The sequence below is a fragment of the Melospiza melodia genome, chromosome 11 (assembly GCF_035770615.1).
Source record: "Melospiza melodia melodia isolate bMelMel2 chromosome 11, bMelMel2.pri, whole genome shotgun sequence".
NCBI classification, from domain to species: Eukaryota; Metazoa; Chordata; class Aves; order Passeriformes; family Passerellidae; genus Melospiza; species Melospiza melodia.
This window is the reverse complement of record NC_086204.1, coordinates 7,772,475-7,795,960: the sequence shown is the minus strand read 5'-3', so window position 1 is coordinate 7,795,960 and position 23,486 is coordinate 7,772,475. Positions and strand designations below refer to the sequence as shown.

The following is a 23,486-nucleotide window of genomic DNA, read 5'->3' as shown; positions in this document are numbered from 1 at the left end:
TCTGTTCCCCTCTCTCTTTGTAGCTCTCCCTGCCTACAGCCATCGGAAATGTCACTTTTTGTATCCCTCTGGACACCGCCTCCTTGAAGAAAAGGACACACAGCCAGGTCAGGGCACGCCTGTGGTGCAAGGGTTTCCCAAAAGGTACCTTTAATGTGTTTGCAGCAGCAGCAAGCAGTCAGTGCTAGTTTTGGCACCCAGAGTTAGATGTGCAGCACTACACATTAGACACCAAGTCATCCCACCCCGATGTTTGATCCATAGGAACAGAGAAAGTGAACTAAAACAGGACTATGAGCACATACAAAATCAAGTTATTTGTGTTCTATCACACTTCCAGCTGGTAATATTAGAAAAATAAACTTAAGACAGATACTACAACACATTTTCTTTGCCAGCTGGCAAGAGTTTAAAACCCATGAGAACCCCCCTCCCCAAACTATTGTAGTTGTACAAAGATCAGCTCACCCAGAGTAACAAAACTGCTGTACAGAAAGCATGCTCTGCATTCTCCTCAAAACACTTGGAGCCAGAATCCTTTTCCCAGCCTAGAAAGTCTAGGTGTGTCGTGTCCAGAAACCCTATGCAGCTCTAAGGAAGGTGGTGCAGACTAACTCACACTATTGCAGCAGAGGCAGCAGCTCACCTGTGGGGGCAATCCACTGTCCCACCTGGGCTCTAGAAACTCCAAGGCTCTCTCTGTTTCAATAACCATCCATCTGCCATTTGCATTTCAACAGACAAAATACTCTGCTGAGTTTATAAAAACTGTTATAAAAAGGCAATTGTAAAAGATAAGGTATTAGCAGAGGCATGTCAGCTTTTTTTAATAAAAAAAATAGCCATTATATCTATTTAAATAAGGCTTCTTGTTACAGATTGTTCCAGTTACTGAAAGAAAACCAAGGCCTGATGAAAGAAAAAAACATTATCCCCCACAAATTTTACCCTTCTTGCCCCAAGAACACACCTCCAAGAAGTCATCCAATGTGCAAAGTGACAAATACTGGGGGAAGCTCCTGAAATGATATGCCCAGTCTAGTTTCTCCTGCATTATCGTCAAAATCTTAAAACAAAACCAAAACCTTTAAAGTCCTAAAATACACAAAAAAACCCCTTCATCTCAATATTTTTTCCAAAACAAATATATACAGCACGTTAATATGCAATATGCAAAAGCTCTGTGTTGCTGTTGGCAACATCTATGCCCTCCCCACCCCTATTCACAGGTGTACCTCTAACTGAAACACAATTACATCACTAAGCCTGTTAGTTTGAAAAGGGAATTTAATTCACTTAAAACTTGTAAATTTTGGTGTAGGGGCTCCACTCGTTTGACTCTGGATTGTAGACCTCAAGTGTGTTCAAGAACTCGTTGCCATCAAAGCCCCCCACTGCATAAATGGTGTTGGCCACGGTGGTGATGCCAGCGTTGCTCCTGGGCGTGGTCATGCTGCCCATCATCTTCCACTCGTTCCTGGCAGGGTTGTACATCTCCACACAGCTCACCGCGTGCGTGCCGTCAAATCCTCCGGCCACAAAGAGCTTCCCTGTGTGAGGAAAGGGAGCCACGCTCACTGCTCAGCACCAGCTGGCCCTGTGCTCCCACCAGCAGGCTCAACACAGCCCCAAGGGAGCCAGGTGCTGTCACAGACCTTGGCCTGGTCAAGGTCTGCACTTACAGGAGCGATCTGCTTTGGGTCTCCTGCCCATGACAGCTAAAGGGAATTTGAAGACCAAAGTCCAAATTCAAAGAGGTGCAGCTCTTGAAGCTGCACAGTGACACTTTCAGAAGAAAGAGGTGCAGTAAACGGCCCACAACCAAGAGGTTTTTCTTTTTAATTAAAACTGGGCATTTAACCAGGCTCCTACTGTATTGTTCCCTGCCCAGAAGGGAGCACAGCTTTGTATTCTACTCGCATGAGAGCAGACATGAAAGGCCCCGAGGCAGCAGCCCCAGCCCTACCATCTCTGACAGCCGCGCCGGCGCCGCGCCGTGCCACGTTCATGGGCGCCATCAGGGTCCAGGTGTTGTTCTCGGGGTTGTAGCGCTCCACGCTGTTGAGGCAGTTCCACGACTCGGCCCCGCCGATGATGTACAGGTACCCCCCCAGCTCACACACGGCCGACTGGTGCCTCCCTGCAAGCAAAGCCAGCACAGTCAGCCACCAGCACCAGCAACTCAAAGGGGCAGTTTTGGTTTTTCTAGTTTTTGGTTTGGTGCAGTTCTGCAGTTGCCCTTTTCTCCCCGTCCCTGCCCAGCTCCCCAACGAACTTACGGATGTTAAGGGGAGCACAGCTCGTCCAAGCCTTTGTTACGGGATCAAACACATCACAGTTCTTCAGTCCTTTCTGGCCATAGGGATCAGAACCACCCACAATGTACAGCTTTCCATTCAGGGCACACACTCCTGTTGATACAGGACAGAATGGCAAGTGAGTACGAAGTGGCTGAGTCTCCACCCTCCAGCTGGGCGCCGCAGAGGCCTCACCTGCGTTGCAGCGGTTGGTCCGCAGCTCGGGGACAGGGGTCCAGTCATCAATCTCGGGCTCGTACATCTCTCCACAGCTCAAGTCATCCGAGTGGCCGTTTGACCCACCCACGACGTACAGCTGCCCCTGAGAGGAACAAACCAACACCCGTCACCTCTGAGCACACCAGTCAGCTCATGAGCACTTGGATAACCACGAACTACAGAGAAACAACTTTAGAGCCACCCTGTTCAGTGTGCCCTGTTCAGCTCAGCCCCGTGCGGGCTGGCTCCCCACCCCACACACCATCAGCACCGCCATCTGGAACCGGGCCCTCGGTGTCCTCATGGGTGCGATGAACGTCCAGGTGTCCTTCTCGGGGTCGTAGCACTCCACGGTGCGCAGGCACTCCTCCCTGTTGTAGCCCCCTGCAAGCGAGAGGTTACTGGCCCCGCATCCAGAGGCACCGGCCCAGCCCTGCCCGCCTCCCCTGCCCCGGCTCACCCGCAGCGATGAGCTTGCCGTTGAGCTCGGCCGTGCCCAGCCCCGAGCGCGCGTACTGCATGGGGGACATGGGCTTCTCGATGAGGTCGCTGGGCTGCAGCTCGAAGCTCAGGCTCTTCAGCAGCCGCGGGGTGCTCGAGGGGGAGCTCTGGGGGCTGTTGCGGCCGTGCAGGAAGATGACACACAGCACCCCGTCCAGCACAGCCAGGCACAGGTACGTGTTACCTGCGGGGACAGCACACCCTCAGCACGATGCCACGGGAAGGGGCACTGAGCTGGGTGCCACATGGGCTCTGCAGCTTGTGCCACTCCTCTCGGCAGCACAGAAACTTCATTTTTTCAGATTACTGGTTTCAAAAGTGTTAAGTTATTGACAACTATGCTTTAGATACTGAAAGAGCACTTGAACGACATACAACAGCAACTTAAACATGTGCTGGGAGTCTCCTTGCACACAGAGAGCAAACAGCTCTGTTAATTAACTATGGACTGCCTGTCTCCTTAGGATTTTCTGGGAAAATGATGACACACCATGGATTTAGTTCATAAGGAACTGAAATGTATGTCATCCCAGGTACATCAGAAGCACCCTACAAATTACTTGACTTGTATCATCAGTAAGAAGAAACACCTCAGCATTCCTCAGAGATGTGAAGGAAATCCCCAGGGAGCAGAAGGTGGCAGGTACCCAAGAAGAGACACATCTGTTAGACAACCCCTGCCCCTGTTACTCACTCGAAGTCTTCTCTGAAGCAATGATTTTCCACTCGTGTTTAGGACTCTGAACAGTAGCATTTGGAGAAAGACTTCCAGAGGAGCTGCTACTGATCTGCTTGTGATCATTCTCACGTGGTGGCCTCTTCTGCAAAATCAAAAGGCAGCTACAGAAACCTAGCCAGAGACTACAGCTCCTTCTACCTCTGCTTCTCTGAGACACTGTGTAGCTACTCCAGAGCACACTTGTCTACACCTCCGCAGAGCAGCATTTATAGCACACCTATATTTTCAGCAGAACATCTTGCCTGCCCAGCAACAGTGGCCAAAAGCCACCCTACACTTTTCTCCTGGAACTCACTTTATCCTGTAACTGCAGCTTTATACTGCTGGTGCTGGACTGCAAATCCCTAAAGTAAGTGTGCATTTCTAGCAGGATTTACAAATATAAGGGAATAGTTACATGCAGCTGGAGAGAACTGAGCTACCACACAGGAGCCTCACTCCCAAGCTCTGCTTCTGGAACTTGAGGTAATTATATAATGCTGTTTGGAAGTGAATAAACTATTCTCTTCATTCCCTGAAGACAAACTAATTTCACCTCAGTTCCCCTCTGTGCTCAGATTAGCTGTTTCTTGGATTTTACTCCCTTGATACTTCCACTAACAAGAAATTTCTGCTTTCTTTTTATCTCCAATTAAATTTCTACTGTAGCTTACATTATTTTACTCTACTAAGAAAAAACTCAAAATTCCCACTTTCAGCACAGTTGGTTGGGTTGTTGAGGCTTTTCCTGAAGCACAGAAAGTTAACTGTGCTGTCTATACTGTTCAGCAGCAGAGTTTATGACCACAGTCCCAAGTCTGTGATGCCTGCACAGTTCCCTGGAGCCTGATCTCCATGGAAACTGTCACAAGACTTCAGAAACACATCACCTAACTCAGATAACCTCACACAGAGGAGCTGGATTGCTAAGCTCAGCTCACCGTGACAAGCAGTGTACTTGTAGAGAGCTTTTTTTTTATTTCTGAACCTTCATCCAGTTAACCACTTAAGCTCTTATCTTTAAATTGCCTCAACAGCAACAGAAAATACAAAGTTTTGTAATTTAGAAATGTAAAATTTTTCCTATGTAAAATGGACTAGCATCTAGGGGATTTTTAGTGTTAGTTCCCTCAACAGTTAAGGATGTCTGAAGTTGGTGATTTTTCTTATTAGGAAGGATTTGCAGAAAAACATTGAGAAGACCTGGTCTTAGTTCTAAAAATGAACTGTTCTAACATTCGCCTCTCTGCTTCTAAGCATTACAAATTGTATCCAGAGGTAGAGAACTCTGTGAAGGCTTTCTAAAAACAATTAACAAACTGGAAAATTAGCTGGCTTTTCCATTTCCTCTCATTTTACTTCTAAAATCCACATTCTGGGATGGACAGTGTTTTCCACATTAGCTAAGAATTTCATGAAGGAAACTTTTTGTTGGAACATGTTTCACTGTTACAAAATATTACAATGTATTTGCTTCAAATTCTTAAATTTAAACCAAGTTCACTTGTATAAAGCAACTGATAATTTACAACTGTTAGTCCTTTTTGATTGTTTCTATCTCAGCCTGCATTTGTACTAAGCCATGTGGTTTTCTGGAGCTCCAAAGGATTACACCTGGTAAGAAATAAAAAATAAAACCATAACAAAAGACCTCTCCAAAAGCACAGGAGTGATTTGCACTCAGTCAAAGCATCAGAGAGATTTGGCAGCTACACCACCAGTGCAGCTGAACAAAAGAAGCGGACGCTGGCAGCTGAAGGATTAGAACTTGGATCTGGAATCTTTTTCTGGGCCCAAATTTACCAGACACATTCCCCACTGCAAGCCAAGCAGTCCGTGTTTCTCTACAGTCTCTGGGAACTCTACAAGGTCTCAGCTGGCTTCCTACAGCTGAGTGCTTGTCTGCCTCTTCCTTCTTCTAACAGCCAGGATTGATTTTGAAGTCAGAATTAGAGCACTGTTGTGCAAAGGCCGAGAGTCAGCCCAGCCTGCCAGAGAGACAGAAGCTGAGAGCACATCATGGCCTGCAGCAGCTCCCAGCCAGACACCTTCTCCTGCTGCATTTCTCCACTACAGCACCTGCTGCCTTCTCTGCCAGCAGAACACAGGACTTCAGGTGTGCTGTAAACTGCTCCAGTCTACCTGGGGTTACCTGAGACTGTCTGCAATTGGTACCTGCACAAACTGAATGTGGTCATCATCACTGCCATACACCTCAGCCTGTCCATCTAGCAGATTTCCATCAAGCAGCTTGTGATCAGCTGAGTAGTACAGCGTTTGCACCTGCAAAAACAACAACAGAACACCCATGTGGCTGCTGTCTCTGTGCTCCTCAGCTACAGGCACATTACCCCAGGCACCACACTGCTCGTCAGCTCATCTCAAGCTCGCACAGTGGCAAAACTAAAAGGAAGCAGATGTCATGGTGGCAATCTTCAAATAGGGAGTGATGGTTCCTTACTTTCTCAGCTTGAGAGAAATCTTCATTTTCCATGGGCTTCTGCTGTTTTCCCAGCACAGAAACATTAGACAAGCAAAAGGCACATTAATTTGCAGAGTTACACAAATTCACAGTCTCATGCAAGCATTTCCTTATCCCTGCACACAAGTTTTCTGCTATGAAAAATACACATATTTATCTCCATCAAAAAAGGCCAAGAGAAGCCAACAGACTCTAAAAGAAAGGTATAGGAATGAGGGAAGACAACACAAATTTAAGTTCTGGAAGAAACTGTTGTCCACCACTGAAACCAGATGCAGCTGTTTCAACGAAACGCATCTTAATTTCAACATGATGTTTTAAATTAGTTTCTCCAAGAGGAAATATACACTTGAGATTATATGACAGCATCAACATGTACTTTTGCCTAGACAAGTGTTTCTGGGGATCTTTTGTCCTTGTAATAGCAGATTTTGAAAATTTTGAAGAATTTCACAAGATTTGGTAAAGTCCGTTTGCTGGAGCCAATTAAAAATTTTATCTCCCCGCTAATTTTGCCATTAAACACTGCCCAGGCTACATCTACCATTAGTATTCATGAGAAAAGCCATTTAACAACACACAAGTTTGAAAATAATGCATCCTGTAAAGGAGTAAGTAAACACCATTAAATCATCATGATCGTTCTCTGCCCACAGCGGATTTTCTTAGGAGCACTGGGGCAGGACTGCTGCTTCTGTACGTGTCAATACACTTGAGGCTCTTCTTGGTTCTTCAGCCTTGGTATCCTAGTTTTGTTAATAAACCTATGGGGAGATAAACCAATGGGGAGGAACAACCATTAGAAGCTTTTACCTACTGTGCATTTACAAGCAAAACCTGCAAAGGAAAACATCACCAATCTATGGCAAGTCTCAGTACCACCTCCCCAAACTAAAGCAGATACAGGCCACTCTCAGGCTACTATACAGCAACGGGGAGCAAAAAGGAAAGTGAACACCAGACTGAACAGTGTATTCAGCTCACCTGAACACCCCCCCAGTTTCTCAGCTTAGGGGTACCTACAGCAAAATTTAAATTCTTTAGGGTCAGTTAAAAAAGTGAAGGGAAAAAAAAAAGAAAAAAAAAAAAGGGATCATCCTTCATATTGGCTTTTTTTGGGTTTTTTTAATGATTAATCCCAAGATCCCATTTTCTTAAAGACTAACCTCTTCCATGAGATCTTCCAGGTTGCCTCCGTTCTCCCAGATGCTGCGCTGTACCCAGTTGATTACCTTTGTGTACAATTTGCCGTTGCTGGGTAGGCCAACATTGTCTTCCAGCATTATTTCAAGCTTGAGGGAGAAGAGAAAATATTATTTAGTCTCTAGGAATTTACTCTCTCTGTTCTCTCTTTACTACAGAGCCAGAAAACACCACAAGGAGCTTTCAGCCTATGAAACTAAGAAGCACATTTAAATACAATCACCTTTTACACCTGGAAAGGGTGACAGCACATGTTCTCTACATTTAAGGTTCAGAGCACTAAGAATAGGACACAGATCCAAAATTGTCACATTACTGGCAGCAGTCAGTACACCAAGTTTTCCTGCCCTCCAAAGAGAAGGAAATCCTAGTTGCTCCTCCGGTTGCTTTTGGGAGATCCTGTACCAGAAGGAATTCTACAAACTTAGGCTAACCTTTAACCGTGGCAGCTTGAGAAACTCCTCCTGTTCTGAAATCTCTACAAGGTGTTCCTGAATGTAGCCATCGATCTTGTGCAACAGCCGGGAGTCTCCCATGCAGCTGGCGAAGTTCCGGTACGAGATGCAGCTCTGCACGTCCATCTTGGACAGCAAATAGTCACCACAAACCTGGCAATGCAAGCAGACAGTTTTTAAACATTTAAATTATCTATCCCAACACAGAGCAGCTGTTTTCTAACTGCAGAGCAGTGACTCTGCTGTCATCCCCATGTCAGTGCTGTACAGGGAATGTTGCCTTCCACAGCAGTATGCACATCTTAAATTAACAACTCAAACACATTTGGAAGCTACTGACATCTGCATTGACCCCATGCTTTTCTACTGAACACCTATTCAAAACTGCTTCTCAGTCAGGCGAGCTAATGATCCCAATTCCCTTTTTTAAGGGTACCCTTATCTGCAGCTAATGGTATTTCCAAAGTCAAGCACTACCAAATTATGTTCAGGAGTGTGTGAATTGCTCTTTTTCTGATAGATTTACAGATTTGTTCATGCTCCCAACACAACCAAGCACAGCACTGCTGCCACAGACCTGAAGGTAAGGAATCAGCCAAGATTTAAAGCTGTTTTTCTTACATAGGTGCACAAATACAAAACATAACTTCAGGGAACACCCTGGCACCTAGACAGTGCAAGTGGAAGCAACACATCCAGCTGGCACCAAATCAGTACAGTGCAAAGGAACATCTACAGCAGCTTTGTGCTGAGCACTTCTTCCACAGAAGCATCAGGTTTAGGCTCACTAACACCAAAAGGTGCAATGCTGTCAGCCTGGGAAGGCAGAACGGACTTCCAGAAGAGCTGAGAACCATACCTGCTTAACCCTCTCCATCTTCAACTTCTTTGCTGCAGAGTATACATCTTTCACCAGCTCTTTATCAGCTTTTAACCTATTAAATAGAGAAATTTTCCTCTTATTATTCTGATTTTTCAAATCAAAGTCTATCCTCTCTCTAGTTACCATGAGAACTACTTACTGAGCAGTATAGGCATAATTCAACAGAACTTCAACAGCTTCTGGGTTGAGATCATCAAATTTCACATGGGAAACTCCATGGCAGTCACTGTCAGTGTTGAAGATTTCGAACAGGTAGGGACTGCAGCATGCCAGCACGGCTCGGTGCGCCAGCATCTCATGTCCACACACCTTATGTCAAACACAAACAAGAAGCCCATGTGCTAGTGAGGATTTTTTGTAATTACCTTTGCATTTTCACAACATGAAGGCCTACTCAGGTGAGTGCCACAGTTCAAATCAATTTTTCAAATCAACAGTCTCCAGCTGTAAGTTAGCATCACTTCTCTCCAAGTGTATCCCATTTGGATTTTTTTTAGTATGCATTTTTCAGAAAAATGGGCTTCTAAAATCTCCCATCTCCCAGTCTGTGAAGCAACAGCTCCACGTGGTGTAAGCCCACATCCCCCCAGGCTCCCCAGGGTGGCAGGGCACAGGTACCTGGAGGCGGACGTCGCAGAACTGACCGCTCTTCCGTAAGGCGTTGAGTTTGGCAACAGACGACTCGATGAAGTTCTCATCCTCAAACATCAAATACCCGTTGGGAATCATTTTGGTGTTGGCCTGGCTGCACATGCAATGGGCAAAGGTTACACACACAGCATCTGGCTTCAGTGCAGCAGCACTAGCAACACTGTTTGCAAACAAACACGCAGGGGGCATTAATGGATTAATGATTTTCAGAGATTGAGGCCACATCCCTTCAGCAGGTACTGGGTTCAAACCACAGGCTGAATCTGTGCCAGCTCTGTGGGAGCAAGCTGGGAACCACTGGATTACACGGATTCCCTTCCCTAAAGATCTTTTTTTGTATATCCATCCCCAGCTATCATTATTCATCACCACTTTCTGCTCCCTACCACTCTGGTCCAGCTGCATTTTTGCACACACAACACCCAGCTACACTGAAAAATAAGAACTGAGAATTTAAAGTAGCTTGTGAAGTAGAATAGATAGATAAACATTTTCTGTTAAATTTTATGAGTAATGACTCAGTATTTTAGAGCAGCTGGAAGTCATGAAAACATTATGACCAACAAAACAGACAATTTAATAAATTCTGAACAGCAATAATGTATTTTAAATCATCTCAAAGATAGAACAACTTCCTTTGAAGACCTCAGCCATACACAAAGATACCACCTCAGGGACATCAGTCAAAGACTGGGAAAGTAACTTCAGGAAACTTTAATTTTTTTTATCTGGAAGCTACTTCTTAGCTCCTTTAATTGATTCTTATTTAGTTAAGCACTTTCCAAATAAGAAGCTAATTAAGAACACTTAACTATTACCCTTACATGACCTAGCAAATTTGAAATAGTAATTTAAAACAAAAAGCAGATTTCTAAGTTTGAGCTGCTAACATACACAGAAGTAGTTACCTTGAAAATCTTAGAGTATATGTAATATTCTATTAATGTTACCAGCAAAAATTTTTATTTCCACCTCAAGTTTAAGAAAATTCTGAAGATCACACTAAATAAGAAAACTCCAAACCAGAAGTAGTGGATTGCAAAAATCAGTAATAAAAACACCGAAGCTCCCACAAATACTTCTACTGTTAATCCATCTATTTTAAATTCACTTACTACCGCGAGTATTCAACCCTAAACTGGAAACAATAATCTCACTTACAAACATCCATCTGTTGTGTTTTATTGAAGAAAAGACACCAAGATTTTAAATTTACATAATTTCAGCAGAAGTATTAACTACTGTATACACAATTACTGGTATGACTTACCAAGCAAAGATGACTGTAAATTTAAAATAGCCCAATGGTGTCACTGTGTTAGAACAGAGCACTTGAGTTTCAGGATCTCCTGAGAGGGAAGATGTTTGTGGAAATGCAAAAGCAGATGTGTGTTTGCAGCTGCAATATGGATTCCAAAACTATCAGGCTTGAAGATGATGTAATATAGTCCTTAGGAGCTATAGACATGAATTTCTTCTGTGATAATCATGCATCATAACCTGCAATAAAGGAGAAGGTATCAAGTAAGGACAACAAATAGCACTGCCATGCATTTCACATAAAACTGGATTCATGGTCCTGACCCAAACAAACAAGTTTTTCTTCACAAACAAGTTGGGGTTGTTTTATTGTTGCAGTTGTTTTTGGGGGGTTTTGGGGTTTTTTCCCCCACAAAAAGCAAGCAGCCTGAAAAATTCCATATTGACACCAATATGTCCTCGTGCCTAATAAGAAATCAACCACATCATCATTCTACCCCTGGAGACAAGAAAAGGGCTAAATTAGTGCTTAGGAAAAAAGGTAGAACAGCTGAATCCCATTTTTCACCAATCTCTTACCAACTCAGCCTTTCAGCACATCCTGTTATCATTATTGCTTCCACAAGTAGGTAACTCACACGTAACACAACAGAAATGCCTCCATTTTATAAAAGCACACAATCCACAAGCCTCCTACCTTCAGCTCTTGTGCTCATCTACTTATAGCCTTCTTCTACCGAATGCCTAAAATTGTCTGAAGATGGATTAAGGACATGTCTGAAATGACTGGGCATGTCTCCAGTCTCCGCTGCTCCCAGAAATTATAAAGTCAGGAATCTGTAGGACAGCTTTCTTTGGTAAAAGGTCTCTCTGCTGGGAACAGACCCTGCTGGGGTCTGGCTGAGCTCGGCACTGGCAGTGCAGACTGGGGTGGCTTTGCTGGGAATTCACATGCTGGTGGGCTCTTTATGCCAGGATTTTTTGGGGAGGGGAGAAGAGGAGGGGGAGGAGCAGCAGGGAGGGAACAGGCAACAAACACTCACTCTGGAACTTTCCATGACCCTGGTGCCACCTCAGGAAAACATCAATCACTTCAGTTCCAACACTATATTTGTATCCACAGAATAAATGCCACATTCGGAACTGGGTTTCCTAAAAATAGGTGCAGCTCATTTCTCCTTGTCAAAAACTAAAAGTGCCCTGCAAGAGAACCTTGTGACCGTGGTGCATGGCCAGTGCTCAGCCCAGGGTGACTTTGGCAGGAGCAGTACCTGCCTGGTGCCTGGTGCAGCCCAGTAGCTCCAGCAGGAGGCTGATTTCCTGGGAGCAGCAGAGGGCATTGTCCCACCACGTACAGCTCCAGGGACACTGCCTCCACTCCCACAGCCCCAGCCAGCACAGAACCGTGCAGGCAGAGCAAACACTCCCTTGCTTGGCTCTGGAGCAGGCACAGACCCGCAGCCTGGAGAAGGGAACAGCTGCTCCCAAGCACTGCAGTGTCCCACATCAGGGGAACACAGCATTTGGAAGGCTGGGCACTGCAGGAGCAGCACCCCTGCACACAACAACGCCAGTGTGCTTCACTGGGAAAAGAAATCTCACATAAAGGTGAGATTAAATGATAATAAATTAAGGTATTCTTCTTGTAATCCCACAGGCAAGTTAAGAAGGTGACACCAAGCTCTATTTAACAAATATTGTTTAATTAGGCATTTGGCAGTCAACACTTCCCCGTCAGTGTACAACTGGCATAATCACTGCAATTTTTAAAGCAAGCCAACTTCTCAAAACAGAACCCAAGAGCCTGATGTCCACACCTTCCCCAAAAATTCACCTCAAGCAAAACATTTCAAGTCACAGGACAGCTAGTCAAACTATTCTAACTAAATCCCACAATCAGCCTCACTCAGTTTACATCTCTGGGTGTGTATTGTCACATTCTGCCGTAACACATCAGTTTTATTTGCAATGTCCTAACTCTGCCACATGTACTTGCTTGGGACCTTGAAGACCTAAGAAGGTCATCCAAAATAGTTCTGGGTTGAAACTGAAGATTTGTCTGTTAAAACCCTCCTTTGTGTGAGACACCAATCCCATGCAGATGCATTTATGTCCCCAATGGTATTGTCCAATCTGAATATCTAGGAATATGAACATTTTGGAATTTGAACATCTTAATTACTGCCACAGAGTTTCAATGTTGTGTGTGTCATGGCTAATATTATTACTCAAAACAGCATCAAATAGCACAAACAAATTCACAGCTTTCCTCATTTTAGTATGGAGTAATGCTGCTAGAACACAACCCGAGCTATCAGCCAAAATTCATTGCAAAGTCAAGAATGCTGCCTATTCTGCATTAAAGGTCATAAACAGATACTGCAAACAAACTCTTTCCTTTATTTTTTAAATCAAAATCACTTTGTTATTACCTCCCCCTCCTTGCTTATACTCCCTTTTAGCTCAGCACATGAAGAACTACTGTGGCATTTTTTATAATTATCCAGGATTTTACATTTTTTTAAGCCAAGTGAGATGTTCCCAGATGATTGTCAGCCAGGTAAAGCCTGGTGCCTCTGACACCAAGACTGCATCCAAATGCACTTCTATAAACACATTAAAGCTACAGAATTATCATCCCAGAATGGGAACAACACATTCCACTGGAGAATACTCCTACTTGAGAGCAGCTGTTCTCATACTTTTAATATTATGCAAAAACTACAGAGTAATGCATAAGCTCTGGATTTTTGTTGTAATTTTAACAGTAAGGACTGGTACTGGGGCTGGAGACTCCCTTGGATCAAGCGCAGATCACTGGGCTCAAGCAGGCCTGAAGTCACAGAACATGCACATGGTGTGTTCTGGCACCCCAGCTGTTCCCAGGCACAGGAATGCAAGGGCTCCAATGTCTGCCCAGCTGCTGGATGTTAAACACAGCCTTGTTGTAGTAACTGTGTTTCCTGAATGCCTCATGTCGTGCACAGACTGAGATTTTCCTTTGCCGTGTATGTGAACCACTGGGCCGTGAGTGAGTCACAGCTCATCATGCACTCAGAGATGAACTGGCTGCTCATTCCAGAAGGGAGATTCCCTCCTTTCAAACTCCTCTATTTCACTGCTGCATTTAAAAGTACATTTAAGAAAGCCCACCTAAATAGCAATGATACTGAGACACAGTGATGCTCAGTGCTGCCCTAGGTGTCTCCCCTGCAGAGCCTCCTGCAGGAGCTGTGCTCTCAGGTGACCACCAAGCCAACGAGCCCCAGGGGCAGAGTCACCTTGCCCATTATCTAACAACACAGGGAACATCTATTTTGCCTCTCATATTTAATACAGCCCACTTTCCATGTGCAGTATTTGCTGTGCCAATTCTGCACAAATCTTTTAGTCAAATTAATGTATTACTTCTTCAACTCACAGGCAAAGCACTTCTTTGGGGGAGATACTTGATAATCTTTTGATTTAACATCAATACTTGCTGATGTAATGACAGATATTTGATTGACACTTGTGAAACAAAAATGGAATTTAACACCCAGCCGGAGCTTTCTGGCTTGTGACAGCCCAGCTCAGAAGAAATGTAGGTCACACCTACGACTGCTCACAGTCCATTATCTGTCTCAGAATATAAAACCAAACGTCCTCAAAACATTTATTTCATACATTGGCATTTATTTATGGTAAAAACACATCAACTTTTCATGTCTGAGTCTGCATTTGGGCAGAACATTGAAGACAAGACATTTATTAACATACTTTACACCACTAAAGAGGCCCAACCTCTTTATACCAGCAATCTACAGTAAGACTCAGAATTTAGAGCAATTTTGTTTTGCTTACTCACTTTTCAGTTGCTTTCCACTAAATATTTAGTCTCACTGACAACTACAACTTGTAGACAACATTTTTCTATTTCACTGCACGTTGACCTTAGTCATGCTCCCATGCCAACAGTGAGGACAGGGAGAGGGAAGATGGAATATTTGCTATCACTGGTTAGGAATTGAAGAGGAATGACAGAGTACTGTGGACATTTTCCAAAATCTCTCACATGCACCCCGGGAAGGTGCAATGCTTGGACTGCCCTCTATAGAAAGCAAGCCCAGAGAACTCTTCCAAGCACATTTATGCATGCAGACTTTAAAAATTTATAAGCAGCAGGCTTCATGCTTGAATGTTACTGCTGTTCCAGCGACATCCCTCAGCTGCAGCACTCCGGTTGCTCATCCAGCACTGGCTCCCAGGACTGGCCTCCCACGCTTCTAAGCCCCAGCTCTGGTCATTAGTTCCCTTTTCACACTGGTTCTGCCCTTCCTCTCCCTTCCCATTTCGTACTTTCGCTGTTGTTCTCACAGTGCTTATCTACATCTCTTTTTCAACCTGCCTCACATTCGCTCTACTAAAATCTGAGTTCTTTCCTGCCCTTTGCCCACCCCCTAGGTCTATTTTTTTACTAACACAGACTTCCCACAGTTCTCCAAACATCTGTCACACAACCAAATCACTGAGTTTTGTTTATATGTCCTCCTTGTCTTCCACCCCCATTCCGGGCAGTTTTTGCCTTTCTTACTATCTCCTGCTCCTTAAGAATTCAAGCTGATGAAAATAAAATCAGGCTTAATTACAGCAGCTAACACACAGCTTCCTAACTGGAAAGTACTCCCTGACTGTTGCATGCTACACTCCAGGAGTCAAGCTTGTGGCTACAAAAATCTGCTTTTGAAAAGTAAACCAATCTCACCATCAAAGCACCACATCCTGCTTGCTTTCTTATTTTCTAGCTCTCTGACAGAAGAGAATAAATGTGGTGTCTACACACCCATCACTGCAAACAAGAAAAAAAAAAAAAGTTTTCTCGTCACAAACCACACAAACAAAGAGTGACATGAGACTGTATTTCCATTAGTCTATCACCACACATCTCCTTAGGAAATAACTCGGATGTTTCACCTCTCACTGCCAGTATTTTTCTACCCTGCATGAAATTACAGCCAATTCATATTTATTATCTGTGGGAATGCTGGGTGAAGGAACGGCAAAAGTGACAATGCAAAGGCATTTTCTACCTTGAAGCGCCTCTAAAAATTCTAAAAAACTCTGGAAATTGGTGCATGCAGGCAGAAAATACTGTACCCCTCCCAAAAAACCCTAAAAAATCCAAAACCAAACCGCTCTGCTCATTCACCCTCATCAGCTTTCCCCAGAAGCACTAACGTGAGCCGACAGCCACCGGTTTTGCTTTACTATCTCCCACTTCCTAGAACTGGTAGAGATAACAGGGAGGGTCATGGCATTGGCAAACAGCAATCAGCACACGCTGCTCATCCTGGAGCGGCAATTTCCTCCAAAGTCCAGGATTCCCGCGATTCTCTTTTTCCCCCCGCCATTCCCGGTATAGGTTTAGGGAGATGCCTCTCCGCGGCTGCAGCGTGGCGCTGGGAGAGGCAGCGCCTGACCTTGGCCTCGCACCCGCAGGCGTGGGGAACCCGGGAACTCCCGGCCGGGGGCTACACCGCATTCCCCGGCCGCCGGGGCCCGCCCGTTCCCCCGGCACGGAGGGAGCGGCCTCACGCCCTTCAGGCCATGTGGGCAACTCCGCGGCCCAAGAAAACGGGCCCCGAACAAGCAACAAAAGCGCCGCGGGGCCGCAGGGACTGCGGTTCCCCGAGCGCGATGCGCCCGCCCGGGCCGCCGCCTCCGCCCGCTGCCCAGCGCCGAACAAAGCGCGGCCGCACGGCCCGTGCGCGGCCCCCGCCCGCCGTACCTGGTGCCTCTGGGCGCGGACGGCGCTGAACATATTGGGAGCCTCCAGAATGCGGGGGAAGAAGACTCGCAGGCGCAACCCCGGCTGGCCGGGAAGGAGCAGCGGAGGAACAGAGGGAGCGGAGGGCGCGGAGCTGCCGATGGAAGGCGGGAGCGCAGTGGGTAAGCGAGGCCACGCGAGCTACGGACACACGCAGAGAGCTGCGCCCGGGACCCTCCTCCTCCGGGAGGCGGGAGGAGAGCGGGGAGGGGAGGAGGCGGTGCTGGGGCGGCCACGGTCGGCTCCGCTCGACCGCGAAACGAGTCCGGCCGCCCCGCCCCGCCCTGCCCTGCCCCTCCGCGGCCCCTCCGCGGCCCCTCCGCCGGCGGGAAGAGGCGCCGTGCCCGGCGGGGCTGAGGAGGAGGAAACGGTGGGGCCGGAGCGCTGTGCCCGTTTCTGCCCGTACCGGCTGCGGCCGTGAGTGTTGGTCGCAGCCACGAGCACAACTGGTTCAGTAGGCTTTCTCTTTCGGACCTGGCGCTGCCTGTTCTCCTCAGCCATGAGATCCTGCCTGCCGTGACACTCCCTCAGCCGTGACTCTCCCATAGCCATGTCAGCGCCTCAGCTACAGGTCTCCCTCGGTCATTACTCTTCCTCAGCCACGACTCTCCTTCACCCGTTTGACCTCCTCAGCCATGGCTCCCCCTCAGCCATGCTGCCTCCTCAGCCATGCTGCCTCCTCAGCCATGCTGCCCCCTCAGCCATTGCTCCTCCTCAGCCATGCTGCCCCTTCAGCCATGCATGGCTCCCCCTCAGCCATGCTGCCTCCTCAGCCATGCTGCCCCCTCAGCCATTGCTCCTCGTCAGCCATGCTGCCCCTTCAGCCATGGCTCCCCCTCAGCCATGCTGCCCCCTCAACCACGCCACTCTCTCGTCATCTGGACTGTAGTTCAAGGCATTATATTTGTTTGACCAAAAAAATTCCGTGTTTAATATCGGGAGGTCGCCTTGGGAGCTTGCTCTCTGTGTGAGGCCATGACAGCCCCATTCCACCTCACCCCATCACCCTGGAGTCCCTCTGGGAGCAGCATTTTCCAGATGAACAGCATTTTCAACAGCTGGATGAGAAATTCATCCACACACTCTTCAGGATAAATTCTATCTTTCCAGGGAAATTAATTTTTAAACATCCCTGCTGATAAACGAGGGGTATTTGAAGCCCTGTCTGTTTGTTATGTGTTTGCATGCAAGCTCCTGATTCACGGCTGGGCCTGAGAGCTGCTGCAAGATCATCATAAATAATCCATGGGCTGGGTAAAGTCTGAGGATCCATGTTTGCTTCCTGATTTAAAGTGCCAAGGTCACCTGGAAGGCAGTGTACACTTCCCTGTGCAACTTCCCTGAGTGCTTCCTCCGGATTCAGAGGCTGCCTTGGTCAGGAAATAGGAAACCTGTAGATTACGTTAGAGACACCTTCAGTGTCTCAGCTGTGCAATGTATGTGATATTTTGTCATATATTATAAAATGTATCCATTTCTCTAACATTTTTCAAGAATCTCAGTGGAGAAGCATGTTTCAAAACACTGAAGTTGAGCCATTTGGCGGTTTCATGCATAAAGTGCTTTAAAATACTGAAAATAATGATCTTGTCTCATCAGAAGCAGGCAGAAGCATTAAGCTGTAGGTATATTCCTCACCAGCACAGATATCTCAGCTGCAGCTGAGCCCTCCCCAGTTTCTCACCTTGCCTGCAGCAAACGGCAATCCCAATTTCCCACCTCTCTGAGACATTCTTACTGCCTCTTTTCAGCTTTTAAATCACCAGCCACACCTCAGGGCTGCCTTCCCACTCTGCTTTCTTTTTGAATGAAGTTTCTTATCAGGGCTGTGGTAATCAAAGGCAAAGCTGGGAGGGAGCAGGAGGTAAAGGAATGATGATCAAATAGACCGGTGCTGGGATGTTACTTAATTAAGTAAATCTCGAGATTACGCAAGCTGCTCTTCCAGTTTTCTTGGGGATGGAGGTGCCTTTATGAATCACCATCAATTTTCATGTCAGCCACCACATGTGATGTCAGAGAGCAGGAGCTGCAGCTTCCCCACAGCACAGTTAGCAGATGAGTGTTCCCTGTTCTTTTCCCATGGATGCCATGCAGAGCAGGGCTAGGCCAGGAGCCCAATTCTCCTTTGGCCCAGCTGTGTTCTGGTCACCCAAACTCACTCCCACTGAAAAAGGTTTTTTTTTCCTCTGCTCCTTGCTGTGCAATGAACATGAAATTATTTTAAATCATTAAAACACCTTTACTCTGGATGAAATCCTATGCTGATGGAAGGTACTTCTGTGACATGCAAATACCTTCATTTCAAATGGCAAGAAACTTTGCAAAGCTTCCCAATGCAACTTGTGCTATATCTTAATTGATTTGTAAAGAACACATTAATGGAAGGGACTAATGGGTTGAGTTGATACCAAGTGATTGAGTTACTGGGAGCTGAATCAGAACTAATTGTTGTGTGTGTGGAGGTTCTGGGTGTTCTGCATACCTGTTGTCTCCTGCCATGGAAAATACAGTCTAATCCCTGGAAAGCCCTCTTGCTTGTCATCCAAATGGTGTGTTCCCCCCTCAGCCAGGTGTTTGTAGGTGTCCCTGATGTGGCTCTTTTGCTGGTCTCCACCATGTCTCATCCAAAGGTCTGATGTCTCTGGGTATTGCAAAGGCTTAATGTTATAACATCAAACAAAGTCTGCTTCCTATAGAGCTTTGTCATTAAAACCACCTGAGAGAGGAAAATACTGAATTTAGTTAGAGCAAAATATGTGACTTGGATTGCTACAATAAAAATGGAGGAAGTATAGAAAAAGTATGTCACTCTTAGAAGTGAGAATAAGGCTTTTTTTCTCTCTTCATAAGCTGCTCTACAAAATGTCTTTAAATTCAGAGTCACGTAGTGTTTCTCTGAACAAACCAGCACAGCTCAGTGCAGTGCAGCACCACCAGCCAGAGAATCCAGTCTCTGCTCTTATTTTAAATTGAAAATTGGTTTTATGAATGAACAGAATGCTTTGTGAAACCAAAGACTATTTAGTTCCTTTATCATGTATATATTTAAAAAATATATAGAGAGAGATATGTATTGCAGCTGCAGTTTGTTTGTGTTCTGTGTAATTATAACTTCCACCAATATACTCATTCCATAACTTTTCCCTCCTGCACTTTGGAAGGGTTTTTGGTAATTCATTCTGGTTGCAGAAGTACTTGTGTAGAACACGTTTTGTCAGTGCCTTGGCTCTCAGAGTTCTTAGCAGTGACATTTTAATGGTGTTTGGAATGGGTTGGGATTAATGGTCCATGTTGGACTCCTCCCTGTACATTCTGGCACATCATTTGCCATCTGGCTGGCTGATAAGAACTACTCTGAGCAGGGCAGTTCATCTCCTTTCCTTCACTGTGGCAAAGCAGTGATAGTCTTGGATAAATTCTTTACATAGGAGCAAAGAATGTTGGACATTTATAAGCACTATGAAGGACTATTAAAAGACACAGGTTTAATAGCCATGGCCTTAGATTTTAATAAGAGGTTCTCTATCAAATCCCTGCTCATCTTTCTTGAACAATGCAAACAACTTCCCTCCTTCATTTCAGGAGACACCATTCTTCCAGCACAGTCACCTTCCTTGATTTGTGTTGGACAGAAAGCCAGGGACTGTCTGCCACACCGAGGCTATAAATTATGTCTTATTTCCATTAAGCAAACAGAAGTCTCCTTAATTAATTCCATTGGATGAAGTTCATAGGAAATGTTCAGAGGATTCTGATAGAGCCACTAGTTAAGGTCATAAAAAACCTATTCTTCTGACTACCTGTCCTTGAAGGATCAATCTTTCCATCTCAAAGACACAGCTTTTGGGATGAAGCCTCATGTGAACTCCCAGATATATCTTGCACAGAGAAAACAGTTACAATTTTAGAAAAACTACAGCTTTTATAACTCTTTCAGGACAATTCTCCCCAGGCAAATGTCAGCAGATCCATTTTGGGCATGGAGATACTACCTTGATTTTTAATAGAAGTTATTTTTCCTTGGCCTGGGACAGTATTTAACCCTGATGTAACATCAGTTCACAAAGCAGTACCTGTCCTGTCATGGTTCTGGAAGCAAACAAATCCAAAGTTGATATTCAGATCTGATTTGAAACGTTTGTGGTGGCACATTTGTGAATGCCCCATCCCTGGAAGTATCCAAGGCCAGGTTGGACCAACCTGGGATAGTGGAATGGGTTGGAACAAGATGAGGTTCCCTTCCAACCCAAACCGTTCTGGGATTCTGTGACTTTTAGGAGAGCAGACTAAAATCCAATCCTTGTGACTTTGCATGTATGCTCAAGAGCTCCTGATCAGGAATAAGCCTTTAAAAAATTCTCTAGTTTGTGGCTTTCCTACAGAACTTGAAATTTTTGTTATTGATTCTTTAGGACTTGAGGCCTAGTTAAAATTAAAAGCCTCTCAGCTATATTAATTTATGGTTGCTGGGCAGTGATATTTGCAAATATATTCTGGTTGTACATTACAAAAACGCTGACTCGTTTCATACACCTGTATGTCTTTCTTGCTTCCATAAGGACAATAGCTTCTTTGGCTGAAACATCCTGTTCAGAGGGTTACAATAAAACACTTTGCACTTGAATTGTTTGCCTTCCTGACCCCTCAGCTTTCTGCCAGCTTCTGACTGTGCACGCAAGTGAGAGCTTTGTACTGTTTGTCCTTGGGGCTGCATTCACCGAGCGTTCACTGGCTGTACTGGAGCCTGGTAGCTCCCAGTTTGCTTTTTCCTCTTTTTAGTTTTCTCCCTCTGAAGCTGCATCATTGCTTTCACTCATGGTCCTAGTGAAAAATCAGAATGTTAATTAAGAGTGGTAACAGTGGCAAGTCTCTGGAAGACAAACAGAGACCTGATTGCCTCTATCCCAAAGAAAAAATGTGCTGGGTTGTGCCAGGGGAGGAAAGGGAGACCTGGAAATCCTCTTGTGATGAAGCATCAGGAATTGCTGTTATGCCACCACAGCTGGAAGAGGCTGCTCCTTGGCTGAAGTGTGTTCTTCAGCCTCCTGCATCCCTGCCGTGGTCATTAAGGGATGGCTGTAATCAGGAACACCAGAACACAGCAGCAGCAGCAGCCTGAGGGCACCAACAGCCTGGGGGACAGGCCTGCTCCCACTCATCCCTGGCTGTGAGGGATGCACTTCCTGTCCTCCCTGCTGTGAGACAGGTGAGCTTCTAAAATAACATAAAGGGAGATCACGAAGGGAATTAGCTGCTCTGTGGGACAGGAAAAGAGAATGAAGAATCCTGTTCTATCAGCAGCTCAGAAAGAGTTCCAGAAAATAACTGAAAATTTATACTGAGAGGTCCATACTTCCTGTGATGAGGCTTTTTTTTTTCCCAACAGAACTCTTATTTCTGCCTTTACAGAAGAACCCAGCATCCTTCAAATTTGCTTTTTTAATTAATACTAACATCATAAGCTATGAGGACAAAATTACTTAAGTGTTGGACTGTGCATTTGTAACATATGCACAAGCAGAAGAATAGATTTGATGTCACTTTAACTCTGCTTATGTGTTCCAACCATAGTAATATTATGAGTAATTTAATTTTAAAAAGAGGAGAAATATGTAGAAGAATTTATGTCCCATGAAAGGAAAGCTGTTCCCACTGTATAGCCCTGCTATCACAAAGGCAGATTAATGAGAGCCCTGCCTTGAGGGTTGGTTTTCCAATGAGCACAGGAGCAAGCCAGAGATGAACTGTGCTGTTTCATGATCAACAGAAATGAATTGATCTTCAACCTCATAATTTATTCCAAAGAACACAGAAATTTATTGTAACTGTGTGCACACTCTGTATTATGATGCAGCTTGCAGTGTCTGAAAAAACAAACCTTCTGATACATGGATCCTCTTTGATTTCACCAATAGCAGGAGGACATTCAGCACTGGGGAAGTTATGTTTAACATTTGGGGCAGGTGTCTTTTATTGGTGTGATTTGTTTCCAGAAGCATCAGTGAGTGCCGCACCTGGCCTGTCATAGTGTAGGTTTGGGTAGGGCTGAGGAAAGCTTCCATGGAAATGAGGTCTTACAACTGAAGGTAGAGTTTGTGTGGAAATTATTTCTTTCACATAACTCACAGTACCTTGCATTTCTGTAACTCTTTTTGTTTGAAGACCTCAGAGCTATATGTAAATTAATTCTGCAGCACAGAAATGCATAGGAGATGATAACTATTTAATATTTATGTTTCACTTTTCAGTGGTGTTTGTTTCGACAGCTGAGTGGAGTGCATGGAGAGAGCTGTCTGACCTGGATGACACCACCAAAGTGCAAGGACTGGCATTGCTGACAGAAATGAAATTTTCTAGCTCTTGAATCTGGAGAGAATATGGTGAAGAGAAGATGAGGGCAGTCTGCACTCATCAGAATTTTTGGGGACTTCTGCAAGTGCAGCATATGGTGTGTCTCTGATGTGTGGGATGATCACGATACCTGGGAGGGAGTAAAGAGAGGGAGCTGCAGCAGCAAGCAGATAATGTGAATGCTATTTAAGGGCAGATTACAGAATTACCTGATTTTTAGCTGAACTGCTTCAACCCAAGTGCTCCCTCATGAGATCTGTGTGGGGGTGGATCTTCAGTGCCTAGCTCTCCCCCTCAGTGCAGGGAGGTGACTGCCTGTGCCTGCTCTCCTTGGAGCCTGGAAGAGCCTAGGGCTCACCAGAAGGGATCTGGGGGACAGGGGTTGTATCAGGAATGCAAGAAGAACTTTATTTTACTCCCTAGTGCAGCAGGATTTGCTTTAATGGGTGGGTGAAAGGAGAGCCGGGGCAGCTGAGGCCGCTCTGTGTGCATGCTGCCTTTGAAAACAGAGCACGTCACTGCTCCCAGCTCCTGTTTCATATTCTGCTGGGAGCTTCTGTTGCAATGCTAATTCCAGCAAATCTCTAACAATTTAAGGGGGAGAGGTTTGTGTATAATATCTGTAGTATGACCCGTTTCTACTAAGGAAATCATCAC

The 23,486-nt window shown here is 45.4% G+C and overlaps 1 protein-coding gene across 3 annotated transcripts; it reads right to left on the bottom strand.

The window, feature by feature from the left end:
* Positions 1 to 120: 120 nt before the first annotated feature.
* Positions 121 to 16,660, bottom strand: IVNS1ABP (influenza virus NS1A binding protein). 3 transcript variants are annotated; one of them, XM_063165452.1, is made up of 15 exons: positions 16,437 to 16,660; positions 10,680 to 10,909; positions 9,377 to 9,569; positions 8,898 to 9,067; positions 8,735 to 8,810; positions 7,855 to 8,028; positions 7,384 to 7,509; positions 5,911 to 6,018; positions 3,712 to 3,838; positions 2,977 to 3,201; positions 2,779 to 2,900; positions 2,493 to 2,619; positions 2,280 to 2,411; positions 1,967 to 2,140; positions 121 to 1,550 (listed from the first exon to the last, which is right to left on the bottom strand). In XM_063165452.1, exons 3-15 carry the CDS (start codon positions 9,509 to 9,511, stop codon positions 1,297 to 1,299), a joined length of 1,950 nt encoding a protein of 649 aa, XP_063021522.1. In that variant the 5' UTR covers positions 9,512 to 9,569; positions 10,680 to 10,909; positions 16,437 to 16,660; the 3' UTR covers positions 121 to 1,296. The 3 variants fall into 3 exon arrangements, with proteins under 3 accessions (XP_063021522.1, XP_063021521.1, XP_063021523.1); XM_063165451.1 differs by lacking the exon at positions 16,437 to 16,660 and adding an exon at positions 11,367 to 11,620; XM_063165453.1 differs by lacking the exon at positions 16,437 to 16,660 and adding an exon at positions 11,367 to 11,619 and having other exon boundaries at positions 9,377 to 9,503.
* Positions 16,661 to 23,486: the final 6,826 nt, after the last annotated feature.